A 22,034-nucleotide genomic window follows, 5' to 3' on the forward strand; every position below is an offset into this window, starting at 1 on the left:
GGCGCGGGTCTAGCATCTTTGGGGGATGCCATATCGGACACCATGTTTCCTTCTGGCTGGCTCTGGGTCTTGCACCTGTCGATGATGTCACACTAGATGATTAGCTGGATTTTCAACTTACCGAAGTTACACTACCACGTTCAAATACATTTAGGCTGCAAGAAACAACAATTTAACAACAGAACTGCTAAAACCTTTCCTAAACGTATGTGAAAGAACAGAATCAAAAAAGCGATGAAGAAGAATAAAAACTACATTTTGGCTGAGTGGTATTGCCGCAGGATGGTGATGTCATCGGCAGGCGCAGGACCCCAGTGTTGTACCCGAACGCGTTCATTAAACAATCGTTCGGGAATTTGTTTGGTTTTTTTGTGAACGTAAACTGAACTCGTTCGTGTTTAGCCTGATGAACGTAAAAGTGAGTGCGTTCATCCTGGCGTGTATGAACGGGTTTATGAACGTGTACTTTCGCCGTTCTAGCTCCAGATCTCCACGGAGCTTTTCCGGAGTTAAAGCCTAGCTAAAGCTTCCTGTTAACCATAGAGTTTGTGAAAAGTAGAACCCGCAAATGCGGCCAAACATAGGCAGTAGCGGTTGGTGCGGTGTCTACTCTTCTACATCTATGCTGTGTGCAGGAGTCAAAGTTCATTCAGAAAAATGTAAACGGAACTTAACTGAAAGATTATACATTTTCTTTTATGTTTTACACTTTTAATATGGCACTTTGAGTTTGGTACCTCAGCCTGGTTCCAAAGATTGTTTAATAATTTCCCATTAAAATTATTTCATGAGTTATGCATATATATATATATATATATATATATATATATATATATATATATATATATATATATATATATGTGTATATATATATATATATATATATATATATGTGTGTGTGTGTGTGTGTGTGTGTGTGTGTAAATTTATATATGTATGTAAATTTATATATATATATATATATATATATATATATATATATATATATGTAGCGTCATGAAGGGACTGTTTTCCCCTCTCTCCTCATGAAGAACTTATCTCCTTGAGATATTGCTCAAGGCCTTTGATGCCTCTGCATCTAAGCTGTTTTAACCAGCTATTTGCCTCCTCCAACAGCTCAAGAAGAAAGAAGACCAAGATCTCTATTAAATAATAATCAAATAACTTGTTAGTCCAAATAATCATGTAAAGCTCAATGTTAAATCAGTCTGTGAAATGAGAATATTAATTACTTGATATCATAATCCTATGATGGTATTTTAATAAGTAATATAACTTTAAACTACACACTAGACTCATCACACGTAATGCTAAGATCACATGACACATTCCTTTGTCTCTCCAATCAGAGCTTTCCTTTCTGACGCGTGGCGTAGTCTGTGCGGTGTTTATTTTTTTTGTCACATTCTGATTCGACCATAAATCAAAAAATCTGAATTATAAAACTAACTCCCACGTCACCCTTAACTCAGTTCAAACGTTCTAGAGTTGCGAGCCGGCCACTCGTAACCTTTTAACCACAAAGAACCTTGACCAGCTGGATTATAAAACCTGTTGCAAGCTACACCTGACACAATGTTCCTTCAGAGTAAAAGCTGAACTCACTGACCCTTTACGGTACCGCTGACGCTGTCAACCAACTGTCATTTACCTGGAGGCAATCCCATGACAAGTCTGTCATGCTGTTTCACCGGCTCCGGTACCAAAGGGGGGTCCGAGGACCTGGCATCTATAATGCAGGTCTCTGCAAGGGTATGTAAAATGGCAAGATAGCGTCTGAATGTGGTTTTTGAAACTCTGATTGTAGTTTAGAGCAAAAACATTCGCTCCCACACAGAACTAATGCTTCTCTGGAAACGAGAGTTCTGATAACAACATTCCACGTTACACCCTCCATTTTGCCTCATTCACATCTAGATCCATTCATCACACAGAGTTTAGAGCTAATTAGCCTTGTTTTAAATTGTTTATAAATAAATCTTCTTAAACTTTAAAACTTATCTCTCACTCTCTCTCTTGACTCTGGGTTAATACGAAGTGTTACCTAATCCCTGCAATAAAAAGTTCTGATCTTCTGTTTAAAGTAATGTTCAAAGATACATCAAATTGATTTCATATTTTCTACGGAATCTCACCTTTGATGGTTTCTTACGTAACTATATATATATATATATATATATATATATATATATATATATATATATATATATATACCGTAAATCCTCTAATACAGGCCCGGGCCTGTATTTGACTCAAGCTCATCAAGCTCCAGGCCTTTATTGGAAGGAGGGCCAGTATTAGAGGCAGGCCTCTATTTCTATTTGAGCAAAATGAACTAATGGTTCACTGGAGTTTTTGACAATTAAAATTGCGCCCACATTTTCAAAGTTAAACACATTTCTTTTAACAACGGTAGTTTCTGCTTCAGCCCTCTCCCCCCTCCCCCTGCGCAGCAGCTGCAAACTCACTGATGCGCCTGCAGCCTCTCGGAGTTCCTGCTGCTCTAAACATTAAAATAATTATTTCATTTTCTGTTCCTTACTTCTGATTACCTTCAATGGTGTCTGTTTGTTGCAACCACCAGGTACAAAAACTAACTTGTTTTTATTTGACTATTTTTCTGTCCTGCCTGTTTATTATCTTCCTACATCTCCACTCAATCTTAAAGAAAAACTGCTACCTGGGTTCACATATATTGACCTTATGAGTTACCTTTGAACTGCAGTTCTAAAAGATCTACCGACCGCAAAAACAGTGGAGCGCTCCCTGCTTGGCGCCGTATCATACAGTCTGAGCAATAAACGCGGAAGTTAGATCCAAACACCCGTTGTGTGGGAGAAGCATCGAAATGAACTGTTTAATCTGCCCATCATTTGTGTTGAGAGATCAGCAGTGTTTGGATCAACAAAGGGCGACTACTTTGACAGTAGAAACTGTATTTATGGCTTATTTTTGTGCATTTAAAGTTCAGCCGCCATTGATAGTTGTTAAAAGTTGTTAAACCTGTGCATATGAAACAAAAAACGCCTTTTGTTTAGCGATTTATTGTGAAAAAAGGAAGTTGTGCTTGCTCCTTTTCCTGTTGGGCAGTTGTGATTTCTGTCCATTGACTGCGGAGGTGCTCCGGCGAACATAGGATCGATTCTATTTTTGCCGGACGCCGGAACAGAGGGCGGCGCACGGCGCCGCACTGCCGGAGCACGGCCGCAGTAGTAGAATTGCTCTGATTGACTACAACGGGACCGATTTTGCTCCGGCGTTTGTGTCGGAGCGGAGCGGAGCGGAGGTAGTGGAATTTGCGTCGGAGGACAAGGTGATGCGCGCAGCGCCCCGCTCCACAGCATGCAGCAAAACGCATCAGGCGCAAATAAAAGACAGAAAACATTAAAGGAAATTAACTGACATGAACGATCGTGTGTTAAATTAGTTTTTGAGGTGGCGACACCTGATTGTGGCCGTGCTCAGGAGGCAGATCTACCGACCGCGAAAACAGCGGAGCTCTCCCTGCTTGGCGGCCGCATCAGTGATCTGTGAGTCGGAGGACAAGGTGATGTGCCCCGCTCCACAGCAGCGAAACACATCAGGCGCAAATAAAAGACAGAAAACATTAAAGGAAATGAACCGACATGAACGATCGCGTGTCAGTACCTATGCTCTGACACAGCGCGTTGCCCCCCTGAGCGCAGGAGCTTGTCACCTGCTGACAGCAGGCTGCTGTCTTTTCCGAGGGCTGCATCTTGCCGTTCATTATCACGTGACAGCGACTAGTCGACGACAGGCATAAAAAGTCACTATAGTGAAGTCGACTAGTTCATACAACCCCTGCTACTGCTCCCCAGAGTGTTCTGCAGCATAATCAGCACGTTCTCTTTGAATTTGATAGTGTAATGACCTGGCTGGGGTTGTAAGCCAGGTGCATTCTGGGTATTGTGTTATATGTGTTTCCTATCGTTCTGCTGGTTCCTATGTGCTGATTTGCGTGTTGTGTGAGTGTTATGTAAGCCACAGGGAAGGTGATGTGTGTTCTGTGGAGCGGGTTGAATTATCATGGTTAACTGACACTGTGACTCTGTGTGGTAGGAGCATGATAGAGCATTGTGTCTGTAGCGTTACAAAGAGTTGAAGAAAAAGCCTAATAAAGGTCTGTGTGAACCTCTACTGCCTCCTGCTGGTTGATTTGGGGGACTATAACCCTGCCGCTGAGACGCTCATAATTGCTTGTTACTGCATTCCACCCGGCCACAATAAGAGACCGGCCATTATTCACCTCCGCTGACTCCGACACCGGCCAAAATTGGAGACCCGGCCTTTAATTGAATACCGTCCTGTATTAGAGGATTTACGGTGTGTGTGTGTGTATATATATATATATATATATATATATATATATATATATATATATATATATATATATATATATATATATATATATATATATATATATATATATATATGTTATTTTGTCTCCTATATATATAGGGGAAAAATAACTATGAACTAGTTAATTTTTGGAACAGTGAACTTAGTTCAAAAAGTTTTAAATTATGAACTAAGAAACGAACTAAGTCATTTTAAAATGTATGAACTGAACTTTGAACTAGTTCGTTTTTTAAACAAACTTTCCCAACACTGCAGGACCCTGAACAGATCGGGGAACTACAGCACCAGAAAACTAAAATCGGCATTCTCTCGATGGAATTCACTGAAGGACCATCAAAGTCTGATTAGTCACGACGAGGTCACATGCTTCCTGTTCCACACGTTTACTGTAATGTATTTTTTTAAACTAGCGACTGTCATGGTGATATGGTGTAAATCTACCCTAGAGGCAGGGAACTACACATTGCCACTTTAAATGAACAACATTTAACAATATTACTCTTTAGATTTAAGCAAACATGTTTAGTGGAACCAGTTGACATAGTATAATTAAGTGAAATCAACTTCCTGTTTTTAGTGTGGCTGACAAAGATAGATGTAGATAATCAAGCTTAAAGCCTTAAAGAACAAGTCACCCCCTACAAGAAACTTACTTCACTCCCACTTCATGTTTGAAAAATGCAACAAATGCTGTTAATTAGTAGCCTTAATTCTTCGTTGTTTTGAAATACAGCAAAAAGAAAGTGTTCTTCAGTGCGATTTCATTCTTGAGCTTTTGAATAAATAACAACGCTAAAAGCAGGAGTCTGCTAATCACAGTATTTGTATTCTTAAGGTGTTAGCACAATGTTCTTAAGTTTTTTTTTTACTAATTAAAACATTTAAAATTTCTGCGCTGTATTTCTTTACAGGTAAACAAGTCATAAAAGCCATTAATAACCTTTTAAGACATGGTGCACATAACCCCACTCACTCATGAATCCGTCCCACTGCATTACATAACATCACTGCCATCTGTTTCCATTGCTTGACCAAATGTGCTGATGTGAAAACTGTAGCTGCTTACAACAAGAGGCAAGATAATCTTCTAGTCAAACCTTGTTATGAGCCAGGAGGACGAGCAAAAATTGACATTTTCATGTATTTACCGTACGATGACTTTCTTAGATGCATCGTCAAAACTCCTCAACTCAACTTTTTTTTGTTTGATTACAAGAAATCAGCTAAATCAAATTCTGCGTGTAGTCAAAAACATGCAATGCAAACCAGATTTTATCAGCTTTAAACCAAGTGTAGCATAAAATTAACTTTGACTCCTTGCCATTGCATAAGAGCAGCTCAAAGTCAAAGACAGCGCTGAGGTCGAACTGTAAGTGTGATATAATAAAGTCTCACTATCGCTTTGCCTCCACTGATCTAAAGCCACATTATATGCTCCTCTCTCTCGTGACTCCACATAAAAAAAAGCATTGTCTCTCATGAGCTAAAGTAGCAGCAAACACAGAGGCGTGCATGCACATATGTACATTAATACAAAGGGTTAAAAGGCACATTCAAGCACACAGTGTAGCATGGGCTGACTATCAAAGCTTTGGGCAAATTTTTACTGAGACAAAACTTAAAACTGGAGTCTGTGGTTTACAATATGTAAACAAAAAAAATCTGACCCTGTTCTATGGAGTAGGTAACCTCCCCTGGACCCTGCAGCAAAACAAATCATTTACGCGAGCCTAGAGCATTGACCAATAGATTTGCGTTTTCCAAAAGAGTGAGCTCTCAATCCTCAAGAATGCACCCCAGTGCCCAGCATGCACTGCAGGGTGGTGCAAACACCTCAGTCAGTTTAGCACACCAACCTAGCTTACACGCTAACTCCACCTGCATTGGATCAGTGCCAGCAGTTACAATCAGGTAAGTCTGAGGGAGATCATTTCGACAACATTACTTGTTTGCTAGCGATACACGGCTATTTGTGTGCGTGGTAGGAGGCGTAGCTTTTAGCTCCTTTCAGAAGGGGATGGAGAGCTTTTCATTCAAATTTCCTCTCCTTGATGATGTCATATACTTTTAAACTTTTTTAACTTCAGCTTTACGAAAGAAGACTTCAGAGTGTAATGCTGCTATCTGGAGTTTTCCCCCGTCAGTATTTATATGTGATTTTCTAGAAATGTGTGAGCCCCATGCAATCTAATGTTCGTGGATGCAGCGATGTACAGTTGGCGACATTTCTATAAATATTAAAGAATAAACAGCTAAATGTGTCGATGATGATTGTAAAACAATTAGTTTTAGTTCTGTTGGCTAGCTAGTGTTCAGGAATGAGAGGCGTTGCTCCCAGATGGAAATAGGGGAGGGACTTAAGGTGCTATACATGTTTCCAGCTCTAGATGGCGCCCTCTGAGAAAAAAATATTCCAGAGAATCTAATTTATCTTTAATACTCACTTAGATCTGACCTTGTTGGGGATGCTGGGGTTATATTCTCTGTGGAGCGGTCACTTCCCTCATCCAAGACGAGCTCAAAATTCAAGATGAACATGATCACCACGCCCTCTTCGTTCTTCACCGGGATTATGTGGGTGTTGCACTGAAAGTCGGATCCTGAGAGAGTGACAAAGGGTCAGTAGCAGAATTAAATCATGTTAAATCTTAGCGAACGTCTCTGAAAGCTCTAACACCTCTCTTGTGATTTCACAAGAAATGTGTAAATGCTTAAAATATTTGCCTGTCAGAACAAATAAAATAGAATGACATTTCAAAAGTTTTTTTTTAATGCTGACATGTTTATTTTAATGAGCAACACTTTCCAAAAACGGCAGTGGTAGCAGAAGTTAACATCAAACTGTAAAGAGAGTACATAAAGGGAAAGTCTGATTTTTTAAAGAGAGGAATAACAACTCAAGAATATTTCTCAGTTGTTCTGGATATTTGCTGAAGCCTGGAGGCACAGCAGTACAACTTTCTACCCACTTAAATATAAATATCAACACAACTCTCCATTGAGCTGTCACCATCGTCTCAGTTTCTTTCTAACTCTGAAACGGACAGATTTTTAACCACTTAATGAACAACTACATAAAACCTGCTTATTTGGTGCATTGTATTAACATCTGTACATGCCCAGTAGGAATGAGCTATAAAAACAATGCCCAATAGTGAAAGTGTCCCTTTGTGTCTGCAATATGTAGGTCTGTCTGTCATTCGGTCTTGGTTGTTGTCTTGCTCATTTTCAGAGAGGACGCACATTACCAGTGTTTCCTGTAATCTCCTCTGGGCTCACAGACACCCTGCCAGCAGCATTCATTAGCAGCAGACTTGCTGTCTGACTAAATATAACAAGCTCGGTCTGCCTCAACATGCCAGGATTGAGCTGGAAAGGACTCTTGCATCCAAGCTCACAGAATTAATGGTGCATTTTCAGTTTTGTGCAAATATATTAATGAGTTCTTAATGGAACAGAAAAGCACCAAATTAGTTTTTACTTAAGAATGAGTAGATGTAAGCATCAGATGGGAGTAAATAGTAGAGCGCAGCTGCTTAAGAGGACCAGCAGGTGTGTACTACATCTCGCCTGGTGTCAGGGGTGCCTCCCTGAATTTGATCATGGAAAGGAAGAAAAGTGCTAATGGGGCAAAGCCACTCTGTTTTTCTGTAGGATATCCATTTGCAATTAAAAAAAGTATTTTATATGCATCTTGCAGTAATTTGTCTCCTCTAAAACGCAGCATTGTCACAAATGTTGATTTGTTAATCCGCAGTACATTAAAGGAGACATATGATGACTTATTTTCTGAAATCATAATAGTGCTATGGTTGATAAAAAATGCAAGTTAATGAAGTTCTTTGCACAAAATCCCTCTCACATAAAGCAATTTCACAGTTTTATTCTTGACAGTTTCAGTACCTTCCAAAATGAGTTGTTTAAGGGCTCCTGTCATTTTAACGTAACAATGTGTATTTTACACAGTGCATACCTAAATCATTGCAAGAAAGCAGTATTTTTGTGTTTGAGTAAGATCTTACCAACGGATGGCCATCAGGGTCAAAAATCCCTGGGAGCGCAAATTTTCAAACAATTAATTCATCAGATTATTCAACCTCCAGCAAAATGACAAGCACATCAGACTCCCTTTCATCAGTGGCAACGAGCAACGTGTAAAACAACAATGTGTACGAACGGGGAAAGTTTTGTAACTGTGTGTAACTAATCAGCAAATGTGTTTTGTCCTTGGGGGCTCCCGTAGAAGGAAACATGCCGTCTAATATGGCGTCACCCACAGACTTAGACCCGCTCCCATGTTTTTTAGACCCATTTTTAAGGCATATATTTTACAAAGCTGTCAGTATTTTTCAACAACTGGGCACCAGATAATTCATTTTCACCATTTCAATTGATATTTCCAGGGACTAATGGTAAAAACTTCACATTGTCACTTGAAGAAAACAAGCTAGAGCTGGCTACGCCCACACACCCCTCGTTCAGGCTGCTGAGAAACTCAAATATCTGGGAGGGGCTAAGAGTAGAGCCACTGCTCCTCCCGCGGCAGTTCTCTCCTGCACACGAGAGGTGGTTCTATACTAATATACAAAAAGGAACTTTTGAAACAGCTTGTTTTAGGCACATAATTCCTAAAACCAAACACTCAATGGATGTTTTCTTCCCTTTATCAAGTTTGGAGTGTTGATAGAGGCAGTAGAGACCGACATGTTAACACAGGATGCAAAATGTAAGTTTAGCACGATAAGTCCGCTATAGTATTAAATAAAATTTATTCTGAAAGTTAAAATCATTTTTTCTCACTATAGTGGCTAAAAATACAATACATTTGCTTATTTATTCAATATATTGAGTGTTTTGTTTGAGCTTACTAACCTACGCACATTAACAAACACCTTGACACAATCATTATTTACTCCTCACATAACATAACTAGATTTATATAAATGTGTGGAAAGAGGAAATTCACAGTGTTAATCATAAATTTGACTTATTAAATGCAGTTTAACAAAGTGCTTTACTACAAAAAAATTGAGGCAAAAGAATAAATAAATAAAAAAAACAACCCAAAGACCAAATCGGCGATCAGCTGTCATCTCAGCTTTGTGTCCCGCCAAACTGACCAATTCAGCGGAAAGATTTTTGGGCTGAGCTTTAGCTTAACAGATTGGGAAACAATAGTTGTGCTTAAAGGCTAAACCACAGGGGCTCCTTCTCATCTGGTCTCCTGCTGAATGTCACCTCTACTGAAACAGAATCAAAGGAAAGCTTCCTCTGATGGGAGCGTTGCACGAGCAGAAAATGGGATTTCTAAATTAAAATACAGACATGTTACTAGAGTTTTATCATAATTAGAATGAAACTGATAGCTTTTAGTTTCTAAAGTCTGTGGATCTTTGAGCATTTTTGCTTCTTCATGACAGCACGCAGCTGCTCTGTCTTAATTTTTTTGTTTACATTTTACATGTTTAACCTCGGTCCTTGCAGATGTTTACATGTGAGCTCTAAAGCAGAATATGTCCATGTTTGAAATAGATTTTTTCAAATTTTAGTGCCTTTGATCACCCAGATCTTTCCTAAAACTCATCTCATCATAACATATACCCTACCCGCCATTTTCACAGCTGTTGTATACGGTCACCACGCTTGACGATGCAGCACATTTTATTAAGGAAGGAGTGAAGCTCCATTCAGCTTCTGACATTTATTTAGTGTCTTCTTTTCAGCCACGAAATGTCATTTACACCTGCATGAATGAATAAATTCCATATTAGGACTAGCTCCCTTTTCATAATGGAAATTTCATTACTGTAGATCTCATTTCCATCATCAATGATTAAAACATTGCTGCTTAATCAAACGATCATCTGAACTCCAGCGTAAAGATATCTCACGGGTCAAACAGCGTTGTGGTGAAACATTAATGGAAATTAATTCATGGTTTTGTTTATATTTAATTAACTGATGACCTTAATTGTTTAAGTCTCACAAAAGCTCTTTTGTTTGGTAAAAAGTGACACCTTGCAAGGTCAGTGATGTGTTGATGTGACACACTGACATGTTCTGTCATGTGTGTCATCTACACCACGTGTCAGACACAAGGCCCACGGGCCAGATGTGGCCCGTGGAGCATTTTTATGTGGCCCTCGAGATAAATATTAAAAAAATATTAAAACCAACCTGCTGGCTGGTTTTACCGCAAAGATACAACTCCCATGATGCTTTGCGGCGTTAGCGCAGAGCCGAAGCGACCCCTCCTTTGTGTTTTTCCAGCGTCTGCTGCCTGTGTCAGCAGCTCCGCTGTCTCGGACAAACTAAGCACTCCTCTCACTCAGCGCCGATTTTACTCATCTATTTGCCAACATTGAAGCCCAGAAATGGAGATTTTAACTGCTCAGTAATGTGTTCACGACTGAAAGAGAAAGTTTTCCAACTAACTTCCAGACAGAGCTGATATAACTCCAGCAAGCAGCGACACGCTCAAACCAGCATGTGGCTCAAACTCTGTGGCTGCTGTAGCTTTTATTTTTCCTCCTCGACACACAACAACGTGGTCAAGTTGCTCAGACGCTCTCCATGCTCACCAGCACAAACCTATGTGAGCACCTGTTGTCATCTAATGTTGTCATTATTATGATGAAGATGAACAAAACAACAGGAGTCTCCTACTCAGCTCAGAGCTCCTCAACCCCATGATGCAGGTATCTGGCTGGAACAGGTGAGCATCACAGTAAACCAGTGGAGCAAACTGAGCTTTAAACATTTAGTTTTTATGCTCTTTTTCTGCTCCAAAACATGAAAGTTAACAGGTGAGATATTCACTTTCATTTTAAAAAAATATTAAGTTCGGCCTGCGACTTCGTCCCAGATTTTCATTTCGGCCCAGTGTGAATTTGAGTTTGACACCCCTGATCTGCACCCTAACACATCTGACAGTGAGAGCAACAGATTTGAAATTCATTAAAAACAAAAGCTACTCCAGTTACCAGTTAAGAAATGATCTTCAACTTTTTTTGCAGAATTTGTATGAAAGCTGGTTCCACCAAAGATGCAAATGCAACGCTTTTGTCATCATTTGCACCAAAAACATACCTTGAAGGCTATAAAGGCAGATAGAGACAACATGATCAGCTGGTTAAGTGCAGTTTGATGATAAAGGACTTAACCAAGTACAACTGCATCAATCTCTAGTTGTACACTGTAAAAAATTGACATGTTGAGTTTACTTAACCAAGTTATGTTCCACATAAAGAGTAATATTCATTGTTATATGTCATTAGGTTAAAAGTAAATGTGTAGTACTCTTTAACATTTAGTACACTGAACTCATTCACTGCCAGCCATTTCCTGATCGGTAAAGCCCTTGGCTGCCAGCGTTGCTCACCGTTTTTACTGTTTTTTTAAGAGTCACAGAACGTTGTGCACTTGGATGATGTCGATGCGAAAACAACCAAAACAAAGCGGAGACTCACCTCTTACATCAGAAAGAATCCACACGTTTCAAGCTTTATCCATTCTTTCATATACCGTTGTTGAATTGTGATCGGCAGAAGCTTTTCCGGTTCGTGTCTCACTTTTCTTACAGCAGCGGCCCAAAACGATCTCCTAACACATGGATTTTCTGCTTCCTCATCATGTGATGTGTGACGCATGTGGGTGAAGATTGGTTTTAGAGCTGAGATGTTTGTTCTCACGGTGCAGGGGCTCGTTCCGATGCCCACACAGTAAAAAAAAAAGCAAATGACGACTTTAGTCGTCAATGGCAGTGAATGAGTTAAGTAACTAGGTTAAGTGAAGCCAGTTGACATAATCACTTCATTTCTTAACGGATGCATAGCAAAAAATCCGCAAAGTATAGTACGCTGCAATTAGCCATCATTAAAGTGGATCGGTGCATTTCCACTGGTTGCAAAGTGTTGTGTTTTGGACGCATCCCAGACGAGTAGTGTCGCATCACTTCTCTAAATTTCCACTCCGAGTTTAATTTTTACGCACTGCGCTTGCAGAATGCATTAAGCTCAGCAGTTCAGAACAGGCCAGACAGGAAGTCAAACATGAAAGCAATGCAAAACATCCAGAAATTTTCAGAATAAGAGGGTGTAGTACTTTTATGAGGCTATCCTGCCACCACAGCAGATGCATTTGTCCCTCATTTACTTTATGCAGTTGACGTATTTAAATCCACCTTTCCCATAATTTCCCGTGATACCTTTGTACTCCTTCACCCCGGGTTTCCACGGGAGCCGTCAGCAGCACGTTACTGCAGCAGCACGTCTTGCTCGCGTAAGCTGCTGCTTGGCACTTCCCACGAGACGCGAATCAGCAGGGGAGCAGCTGTCACCGACAGAGCACGAAGTCACACGAGTGACTTCGTCAGTAAACACAACAACAAGCAGGAGAAAACTACAACATGGCTCCAAAATGTTTGTGTTTTTATGTTCTGTCCGTTTTATAATCGCCAATGCGGACCTGAAAAACAAAGGAGACCGCTAGCTAGGTGATAACTTCTCACGGGGCCGCACAGTTAGTAACCTTTTTTAAAGTAAAGCGACCGGAAGGCAGTACGTTCTTTATTCTGAAAATCTCGGGAGCTTCTCTCCATTTCCGCGTCCGATTTCCTGTCTTTCCTTCCCCAAAAATGTCGAACTTGACCTGTTTCAGAGGCGTCGCGCGTAGAAAATAGAACCAGCGCGTAAAGGCCGCGACATGCTGCTCCTGAGACGCGGCCGACTCGCGCTGCTGACGGCTGCCGACGGCTCCAGTGGAAACGGTTCTGTTGACCACAGCCGTTCCTATCAGCAGCTATGACGTGCTGCTGCAGTAACATGCTGCTGACGGCTGCTGTGGAAAGCCGGGGTCAGTCACAGGTGTATAAACATTTTTATCATCAGACTTTCTCCGCGAGATGCTCAATCTGCTTCGTGTCTGCTGCAAGATATCAACTTTGGATTATTTAGACTTGTGCTTTTCTTTGAGTCAAGGGCAGAAAGAGATACTTAAGTCCTTTATTTAGAAAATGAATGTATTTGTGTCTTCTTCAACGGTGTATGGCGGGCTGCCCCTTCATCTGCTACAGCGGTACGTACATCACATTGTTAGTTGTCCAGTAGCATGCAGAGACGACCATAGATTCTATCCCTCGACTGAGATCTGTTTCTGGGTTGTGGCCATACAAAACTACATATTCACATACATAGGATGACGTTCCTGATGTTAGCTTCACGGTATCACTCTCAATTCACCAGTGTAGCTTTTAAATGCAGCCCTGCAACCACAGCCTGGCAGTAAACTTTGTCTGATGTAGCCTGACATGTTTCTGTTTAGGGCTATTCTGCTTTAACCAACACACAAAGCTGGGGCATAGCCTGTCAGGACCAGGGCATTTAGGGGATGGCCAATGCGAGCTCACCCTTTGTTTAGAGTCTTTGGGGCTTGTGGCAATATCTCTCCTCAATGAGACCGCTGTGAGCTACAAAGCCTGGCCTAATTTCATCCTCAATCAGTGTCTTCAGATCATTCAGGGGTAACTAGCAGCTCTAGCTCAGACAGCACTGCTCTTTCTGTTAACATCAGCTCATGATATTCTTCTTTGTAATTTTTTCTTTTAATTTTGATTAAAACTAGATCACATTGTTATAAAGAACCTGATGAGATGAATGCATGAAGGCCTGTTTTTTCCATTTTCCTACTTAAAAGGAACATCCATCCTCTTAATCAGAGATGAGCTTGTTTCTTGTTTCAATGTAAACAACAACAAAAATAAGTCACACTTTGAAACCCGTTCCAAATTTTTGTGCCACCCGACTCAGATTTAACCAGTTTCCAATGTGTCAGTTTTAATGATGTGACTGTTTTTTTTTGCATCTATCTTGTTTCGTGCGCTGCTTAGTGTACCAGCTGTCAGTCAGCTGTGGAAGATGGCTGATAAAAAACACAGGCAGTCATAGCTCAGCTAGCAGAGGAACACACCAACCTTAATAAATTAAGTTTGGTTCATCAAAAAGCTAAAAGTCTTAGTTTATCTATTAGCCCAACTAAACAGCCTAATGGATGTTTGCTAACCTGCGTCATTGCCCAACATCAGTTTGCCTGGCTTCCAGTATTGCCAAACATGCAATGGTAAAAATTAATAAATAAATAAAAATAATCCATGAAAAATACAATTTTGCTTTAATAAAATGATATCATGTATTAAAGTAGGGTTGTCACGGTAACCGGTATAGCGGTACACCCCGGTAAAAAAGTTGACAATAAAAATAACCGTCCAGTTTTTAAAAAACTAAATTATCTCGGTGGGTTTACCGTGGCCGCGGTTTCGGCGCGGTGACCCTTACCAGCCACCGTCGCTTCAGCTGAAGTTCCCGCGGCGCGCACACGCACTTTTTAGTTTGCAACGGCACCAAAACTTTGAAGCTGAAATAATGGCCGAAGGAGGAGACGGCAGCGCCCAGGACATCCATCAGCCCTCAAAGAAGACTAACTCGGAAGTATGGGCATATTTTGGATTTCTGAAAAATGCTGAGGGACAGTTAATAGAAGACGGCTATCCCGTTTGCAGAACGTGCAGGAAACAAGTGTCTGCAGAAGGCAGCAACACTTCGAATCTAATGGCACATCTGAGTGACCATCACCCACGTCTCTACAGCCAGTGCAAGGTAAGATAACATTAGCATTTTAGCTTAAATGCATGACGTGAGGACTTTTGGTTGACGGAGAATGCAACGAGTCACTATATACTGCAGCCGCAGCGTCCTCTGCCAGCATTTAAACCGTGTCACGGACACCCTGTTGCTGGATGAAGCATCTTATTTGTTGATGATGAAGAGAAATATACAATTAGTTCCTTGTCATTGATTTGTTTACTTATTCAATGCCATTTATACTTGAACATTTGGATTTGATTACATAGTGTAGTAGTTATTTTAGTAATTTGTTTATAGTGGCCATTTATTTTAAATACATATTTTTTAAGGTTGACTTGTACAGTGCTCAAGTCAAGTGTGGACTGGAGTTTTAGATTTTCATTTTGATAATGAAGAAAACAAGTATATGAGAAAACAAGTGGTGTTTCTTTGGTTTGTTTACATATTGTTTATGTTTTGAATGTTTGGATTTGTACAATTTAAACCTGCACTGACTACAGTAACATGTTCCAGAAAAATAAGCTATTTGTTCCTTTACTTGTGAAAAGTTGCACTTTTGCTAAGGCTTGTGTTATTTTAGGTTTAATAAACAATGTTAAACCTTTTCAAAACTATTTCAGTTTGTGTAGAACAGGACTATCAATGCTTTCTGAACATATGCAACACCGTTTAAAAAATACCGCGATAATACCGAAAACTGTGATAATTTTGGTCACAATAACCGTGAGGTTAAATTTTCATACCGTGACAACCCTATATTAAAGTAACACTAAAAAGTTTATTTAAACTTCAAGCTAAAGCTTTAACATTTAACAGTGATTGTTGGGTTAGAAACTTGACCAGTTTCATATTTGACACCACTCTGCAGCCCTCTGCTGGCCGGCTTCTGCACTGAACAGTTTTGTGGAGTAGGTGGGTGTTCTAGGGGGTGCTCTCATACCTGCATTACAGCTGTTAGCTATTTTCTGTGCAGTTAACTTTTTCACTTTGCTGATCACAAGAAGAAGAAAAAGAAGCTTGCTTTTCTGTTGGCATCATGGCAGAGCGTGGACATAAAAGTAAAGGAATAATGTGTGCAGGTGAAACAAAGAGCTTAAACCGGAGTAAACATCGGCGTGACCTACACTAGTTTGAGGAAGCTGAAAAAAGGCTATAAAATCACAGACTGATGGTGACCTGGCTGTGTTGCTACTGGACTTGTAATTTTGTTTGTCCAACAGTGTGGATTTTTTTAGATTAGTGGCTTATTGACTTAGCTCCAGTTAGTTCATGTTAGCTCATTGCATGTTAGCAGCAGGCTGCTGCAGACAACAGTAGCTGTAATTCCAATTTCAACCAGTATGGTGGAGGATCAGAAAACTGCACTGTGTTACTTTATCACACTTTATCGCTTGAATCTATAAACTCACTCACTTATATGTATTTGTGCATTTAGATCAAAGTAAAAACATAATGATAATATAAAACTCGTGGATTTTGGTTTTGTTGATCTTTTCCTGTTCCATTTGTGACTCAGATCATCTTGGTTTGGTTTATCCTTCCAACCCTTCAGGCTGATGCTCAGTTTGTTTTCCTTGATTTTATTTCCTGTTCTCTTTTCACACCTGCCACTGATTTCTAATCACAACACCTGCTATAACTGAGTGGTTATCTTTCCTTTACACTTCTAATGTTTCCGTCAGATCTTTTCAGATTCTCACTGTTCTATAACCTGTTCTGCCCTCGTGTTTTCTTCGTCATCTCACTTTTTTATTACTTTATTTAACATGTTGCAGTTTGTTTAGAAATAAACAGCCTTGTTGTTGCCTCACACCTGCTAAATCTCTGTACTTGGATTCATTTCTTCCACAAAGTGCGCTGTGGCAGCAGTAAAAATACTGTACTTGTCATTTTTTCTCAAGGTTATGTCCAGACTCTCATCTGTTAAATGAACTTTCCGGTACTGCCATCTTTCAGAACTGAGCTTAAGTTCAGCGTGTCATCCAAACCACTCCAGTACACCATTTGAGACTTCTGCTTTGAAACCTGACACATCATAAAAACTGATGTGCGTGATGCCAACGGAGGCTGATAAAAAATTGATAAACTCTTTCAGAAAGAAGTCACCCAAGTGTCCTGCAGCACACCTTGTGCACCACAGGCACGCCGTGTCCCCTCACACCCCCGCCACTAAACCCTCCGCAGGGGCACGCGGCCCTTCAATCCCCTCGGTAGGGAGTCACATATGAAATCCAGCACCCACGCACACCACATGTCCCACATCATTCAACATGGTTAGCTAAACTGCTGCTGTTATGTAGCCATTATCCATTTAACTTCTCCCTGCTCCACGGTGTCAGCTTCCTTTTGTTAAGACTCATTCAGGTAGAAAGTATTATTACACCCTCTGGAATAAGATAGCTTTAAAAAGTCACCAAGCGAAAGCATTTATCTCATTGATTATGTATCCTGACGAGAGAGTGCATGTGTGGTTATCTCTCGCTGCCTTGCTTGTTCACAAAGAGAAGAAAACATAAATTAGAAGAAAACACCATTGTGTTAAAGGTTGCTGTGCGTTTACAGTGTGTTGTTCCATTTAAAGCATCGTGCAAAAAATCTGCTTAACCTTTTTGGCTTTTTCACAAAATTAAAGCAGAAGCTTCATTGCTCCTTATGTCAACCAGCTTCATCTAATCCAAATCTCACGATTTCCCACTGTAGTGTTAACAGGGGAGAGAAAACAGTCTGGATTATGTCACATTTCTGTTCCTCTTGAATCAGAAACTCACTGAGAAGCATTTGACACTTGTTCTTTCTAAAGTACGATCAAACACATAGAGTTTTACATGCAGGCTGTTGTTGATTTAACAACCAGGAGAGGGCAGAGCGTGTCTTAGCTAGTAGAAGCTAACTGTTAGCATTAGCAACTCCACAACATGGCAGAACACATTCGGGCTTGTATTATTCATTTATATATAGCTTTGCCTATATTTGTATAGCACTTTCTTTGGTTTCTGACACCCCCCCCCCCCCTCCCCCGAGGCACTTCACAACACAATCAGTCATCCACACATTCTTAAGCTGGTGATGATGAGCTACAGCTGCCCTGCTCATGGAGGCAAGACTGCCAAACACTGGTGCCATCGGTTCCTCTGACCACCACCAGTAGACAAGACGGGTTAAGTGTCTTGCTCAAGGACACAACAGTAACATTGTCTGGCAGAAGTCAGGATCGAACCTGCAACCTTTCGATTGCTGGACAACCACGACCTCCTGAGCTCCTGCTGCCCTAATTTAGAGAGATATTTAGAGAGATGAAACATCAACGCTGCATTTTTTACCCAAGAAAGAAAAGCAAACAAAGGCAGTGGAAGAGTTGCATTGCTGTTGGCCAATCAGAGGTGAGATGTTTGCATATCATGAATATCAACAAGCAAGACACAAACGCCTGCTCAGACTAGCTTCTACTTCCAGAAGAACGGGAGCCAGAGCTTTTTTGGGTATCTATTCCTACTGGAAGCCACAGCAGACTTATTAAACATAACAAGTGCATGGCCACTTTAGGACAAGGTTTTAAACAACAAATCATGCTTTTGAGAAGCTGAATGCTACTGGATGGTTTATTTTATTATATATGGCATAAAAAAGTGGCTTAATGCAAAGGATTTGCTGATTTGCATTAGAACTGATGACTGAACCAAGAAGCATAAAACAAATGCACTTTTTACCCCTGTACCTCAATTTGTAGCCAGTTTTAAATCAATAGATGGATCTTTTATTCCTCCACCACTCAAGGAAAGCAGGAATTGGGTCCTTCATACCAGTTTAATGCATTTATTCTCTAAGCTGCTCATTCCCAGTCACTGCACTGTCAGCTCTGACATCTTTATTCATGAGCACACACGCTCACTGTAAATTCCTCTGAGGAGTATTACGAGTTGTGTCTCGAAGCTGCGATGCACACCAGGGAGGATTGTCATGAGACGAGAGGCAAAGATAATGTCAGACGATTCCGTGGCTCTCATCCTCCGCTCTGCAAAGATTTGAGGCACACAACAGAAAATAAAGTCGCTTAAAATTCTTCGAAATATCATAAACCATCCCAAAAAGGCCTGGGAGTGTGATAAATTATTGTCTTTCAGATTTCTACGTAGTGGTTTGATCATGAGTTGGGGAAAAAGTGTTGAGGCTGATGGCTGCTGATGGTGGATTAAACATGCATCCATGGCCCAGAATCTAGTCGAACTCACAATTAAAAATTAAAACCATGGCTCCTTATGATTAAATATTTCTTCTTTTCTCCTGTTTGCACTCTTTCAGAGCAATGCCAACGCATTTACACAAAAACTGTACATCCCAGCTTGGCACAAGCACAAACTCAAGTAAAATAACATTTAATTATAAATTACACTTTATGGTTTGCTCTACATGAGGAGTGACCTCAGATTGTATGGGGTGTAGCATTTTCAAGCTAATGATAAAAAGCTCTTGAGGAAGCCCGCTGGGAGGAAGTCGATCTGAGTGGCGCTGCTGAATGAATTCCTTTTCATCTGCTATCCTATTTCAGGGAGTACACGTTATTTGCAGGAGGAAAACAGCAGGATTTGAAGAGTTACTAATTAATATTAATGATATGCAAACATCCCACCTCTAACTGGCTAACAGCAAGGTAAGTCTTTCGCTGCCTCCATTCACTCTTGGGTATAAAATGCAGCATTGATGTTTTATCTCCATAAATAACACAAGCCTGAATGTGCTCCGCCATGTTGTGGAGTTGCTAACGCTAACGGTTAGCCAACAAGCTGGGGCGGTGCTCTGCTCTCTCCTGTATGTTAAATCAATACAGCCTTCCACGGTGGGGCGCCAGAAAGGGAGGGTCCATGAATGCCAATCTTACAGTATGACTTAGATCTGTGTGGGTTTTTGTAGCCCGAGCGTTTCCACATCTTGTTTCTTTCAGCGGCTAACGCAGGAAATAGTGGTAGAAAACTATTTTCACATTCAGCCTGCATGAGAAACGCAGAGTGAACAATCATGTTTCAAAAATAAAAAGTGTTGCATGGTTTGTCAGAGAATATTTAAAGCCAATCATAAAAATGTTACAGAGAGATTTAACAAATTGATTCACAGCATTTACAATAAGGGGGTGGGGGGCTTCTCTTTTAATGGCTAATAAATGGTTTAGAGACAAATTATTAATAAATCAGACATTAAGATCATTAATAAACATTTATTATACATTAATTAAGGATGCGAAAGAGAGAAAACCTTTGCCAACCAAGTTACTATCTTGTGAACACAATGAGCCTTTTTAACACAACTGTTTATCAAATAATATTGTTCTGCATTTTAAATACCCACAACTGGCAAAATGAGCCATTATGTGTATTACTATCAATTAGTTTTAATGTCAGCATACAAGTTTATTTTAGAAATGCTAAATAACAGTTTGTGCTCTATCCTCTTCTTGGTGCCTTTTAGTCATTTATAAATGTTTGTTAAGCATAGTTAATAGTTTCATGCTTGATTTTATGTGTAATGCAATGAATAGAAAGAGGGAGATTGGCTGAAGTTGATGCTGCAACCAGCCACTAGGTGGTGTTTCTGCTTCTTTTGACTCTGCTTTGAGCAAAGGTTTATGTGAAAAACAGACTCCACTTCTACCTCTTCATCATTTCACCTGTAAAATATGAAAGTATGATAATAATTGTGTAAATTAAGATCCTGTTTAGTAAAGACAATAATCATGGATGAGCTTCAGATCAGCGCCGTGTAGCCTAAAGAATGTCCTTTTTCAGAGCATTTCTGTGGGTTTCAGCTTACCAAACGCTTACTGAGAATTGTGAGATAATCACGTATAACGTCTGATTTTTTGCAAACCAAAAGGGCCTTGGACAATTGGCTCACCAAAAGGCTTTAAAGGGTGAGCTCATGAAGCAGTGGGTGATGTCACTGTGGCTACAATCATCTGTTCTGTGAAGTGTGTTGCCTTCATCTGCTTCTGTCTAAACTATAAAGGTAAATGGAATATTCACTCACAGGCCACTTTATTATGTACACCTTGCTAGTACTGGGTTGGACTCTCTTTTGCCTTCACAACCACCTTCCACCATATCCCAAAGGTGCTTGTTTGGATTGAGATCTGGTGACTGTGGAGGCCATTTAAGTGCAGTGAACTCATTGCCATGTTCAAGAAACCGGTTTGAGATGATTCAAGCTTCATGACGTGGTCAACACATTCTCACACCCGAAACGTCGAAAAATGACGCGTGTGACCAAGCCTCAAAATATGACAATTAGGGGTGCCCCAGCGTGTCGGGAGAGGACGTGCAGGGACACGGACCTGGTTAAGGTTAGAATGGGGGTGAGGGGAAGGTTAAGTAGTTCATTAGTCGGTCAAATGTCCGTCTCACCGCGGGCGTTGGATACCGACGCTCTGGGACAGTGCATCCTCAGTGCGATCTCTCCCGACGCCCTGGGTCACCCCTAATCGTCATATTTTGAGGCTTGGCCACACGCGTCATTTTTCGACGCTTCGGGTGTGAGAATGTGTTGAAGTGGAGCATTATCCTGCTGGAAGTAGCCATCAGAAGACAGGTACACTGTGATCATTAAGGGATGGACATGGTCAGCAATAATATTCAGATAGGCTGTGGCGTTACAGTGATGATCAATTAGTACTTAAGTGCCCAGAGTGCACCAAGAAAATTTTCCCCACACAATTACACCACCACCACTAGCCTGAACCGTTAATACAAGGCAGGATGGATCCATGCTTTCATGTTGTTGACGCCAAATCACCTTTCTTCCCCATTCTGAAGCTCGCTTTGAAATTCAGCTCATCGTCTTAACCATTTCAACATGCCTAAATGCATTGAGTCGCCACCATGTGATTGGCTGATTAATAATTAGCGCTAACGAGTAGATAGACAGGTGTACCCAATAAAGTGGCCAGTGAGTGTATAGTCAGTCAAAAGATTTAAATTGCATAAAATCATCTAACCAATGATGAAGCTAAGACGAAGAAACACAATT

The 22,034-nt window shown here is 40.5% G+C and overlaps 1 protein-coding gene across 2 annotated transcripts in view; it reads right to left on the minus strand.

Moving 5' to 3' along the window:
• Positions 1-22,034, minus strand: part of LOC107390068 (voltage-gated inwardly rectifying potassium channel KCNH7) — a 55,056-nt gene that overhangs the window by 31,357 nt on the left and 1,665 nt on the right. For both annotated transcript variants that reach the window (XM_070543963.1, XM_054746976.2), the window contains one exon: positions 6,825-6,980. In XM_070543963.1, coding sequence (XP_070400064.1) covers positions 6,825-6,980 — 156 coding nt within the window. The remainder of the gene's footprint in view (positions 1-6,824; positions 6,981-22,034) is intronic.

This window comes from Nothobranchius furzeri, chromosome 14 (assembly GCF_043380555.1).
Source record: "Nothobranchius furzeri strain GRZ-AD chromosome 14, NfurGRZ-RIMD1, whole genome shotgun sequence".
Lineage (NCBI taxonomy): Eukaryota > Metazoa > Chordata > Actinopteri > Cyprinodontiformes > Nothobranchiidae > Nothobranchius > Nothobranchius furzeri.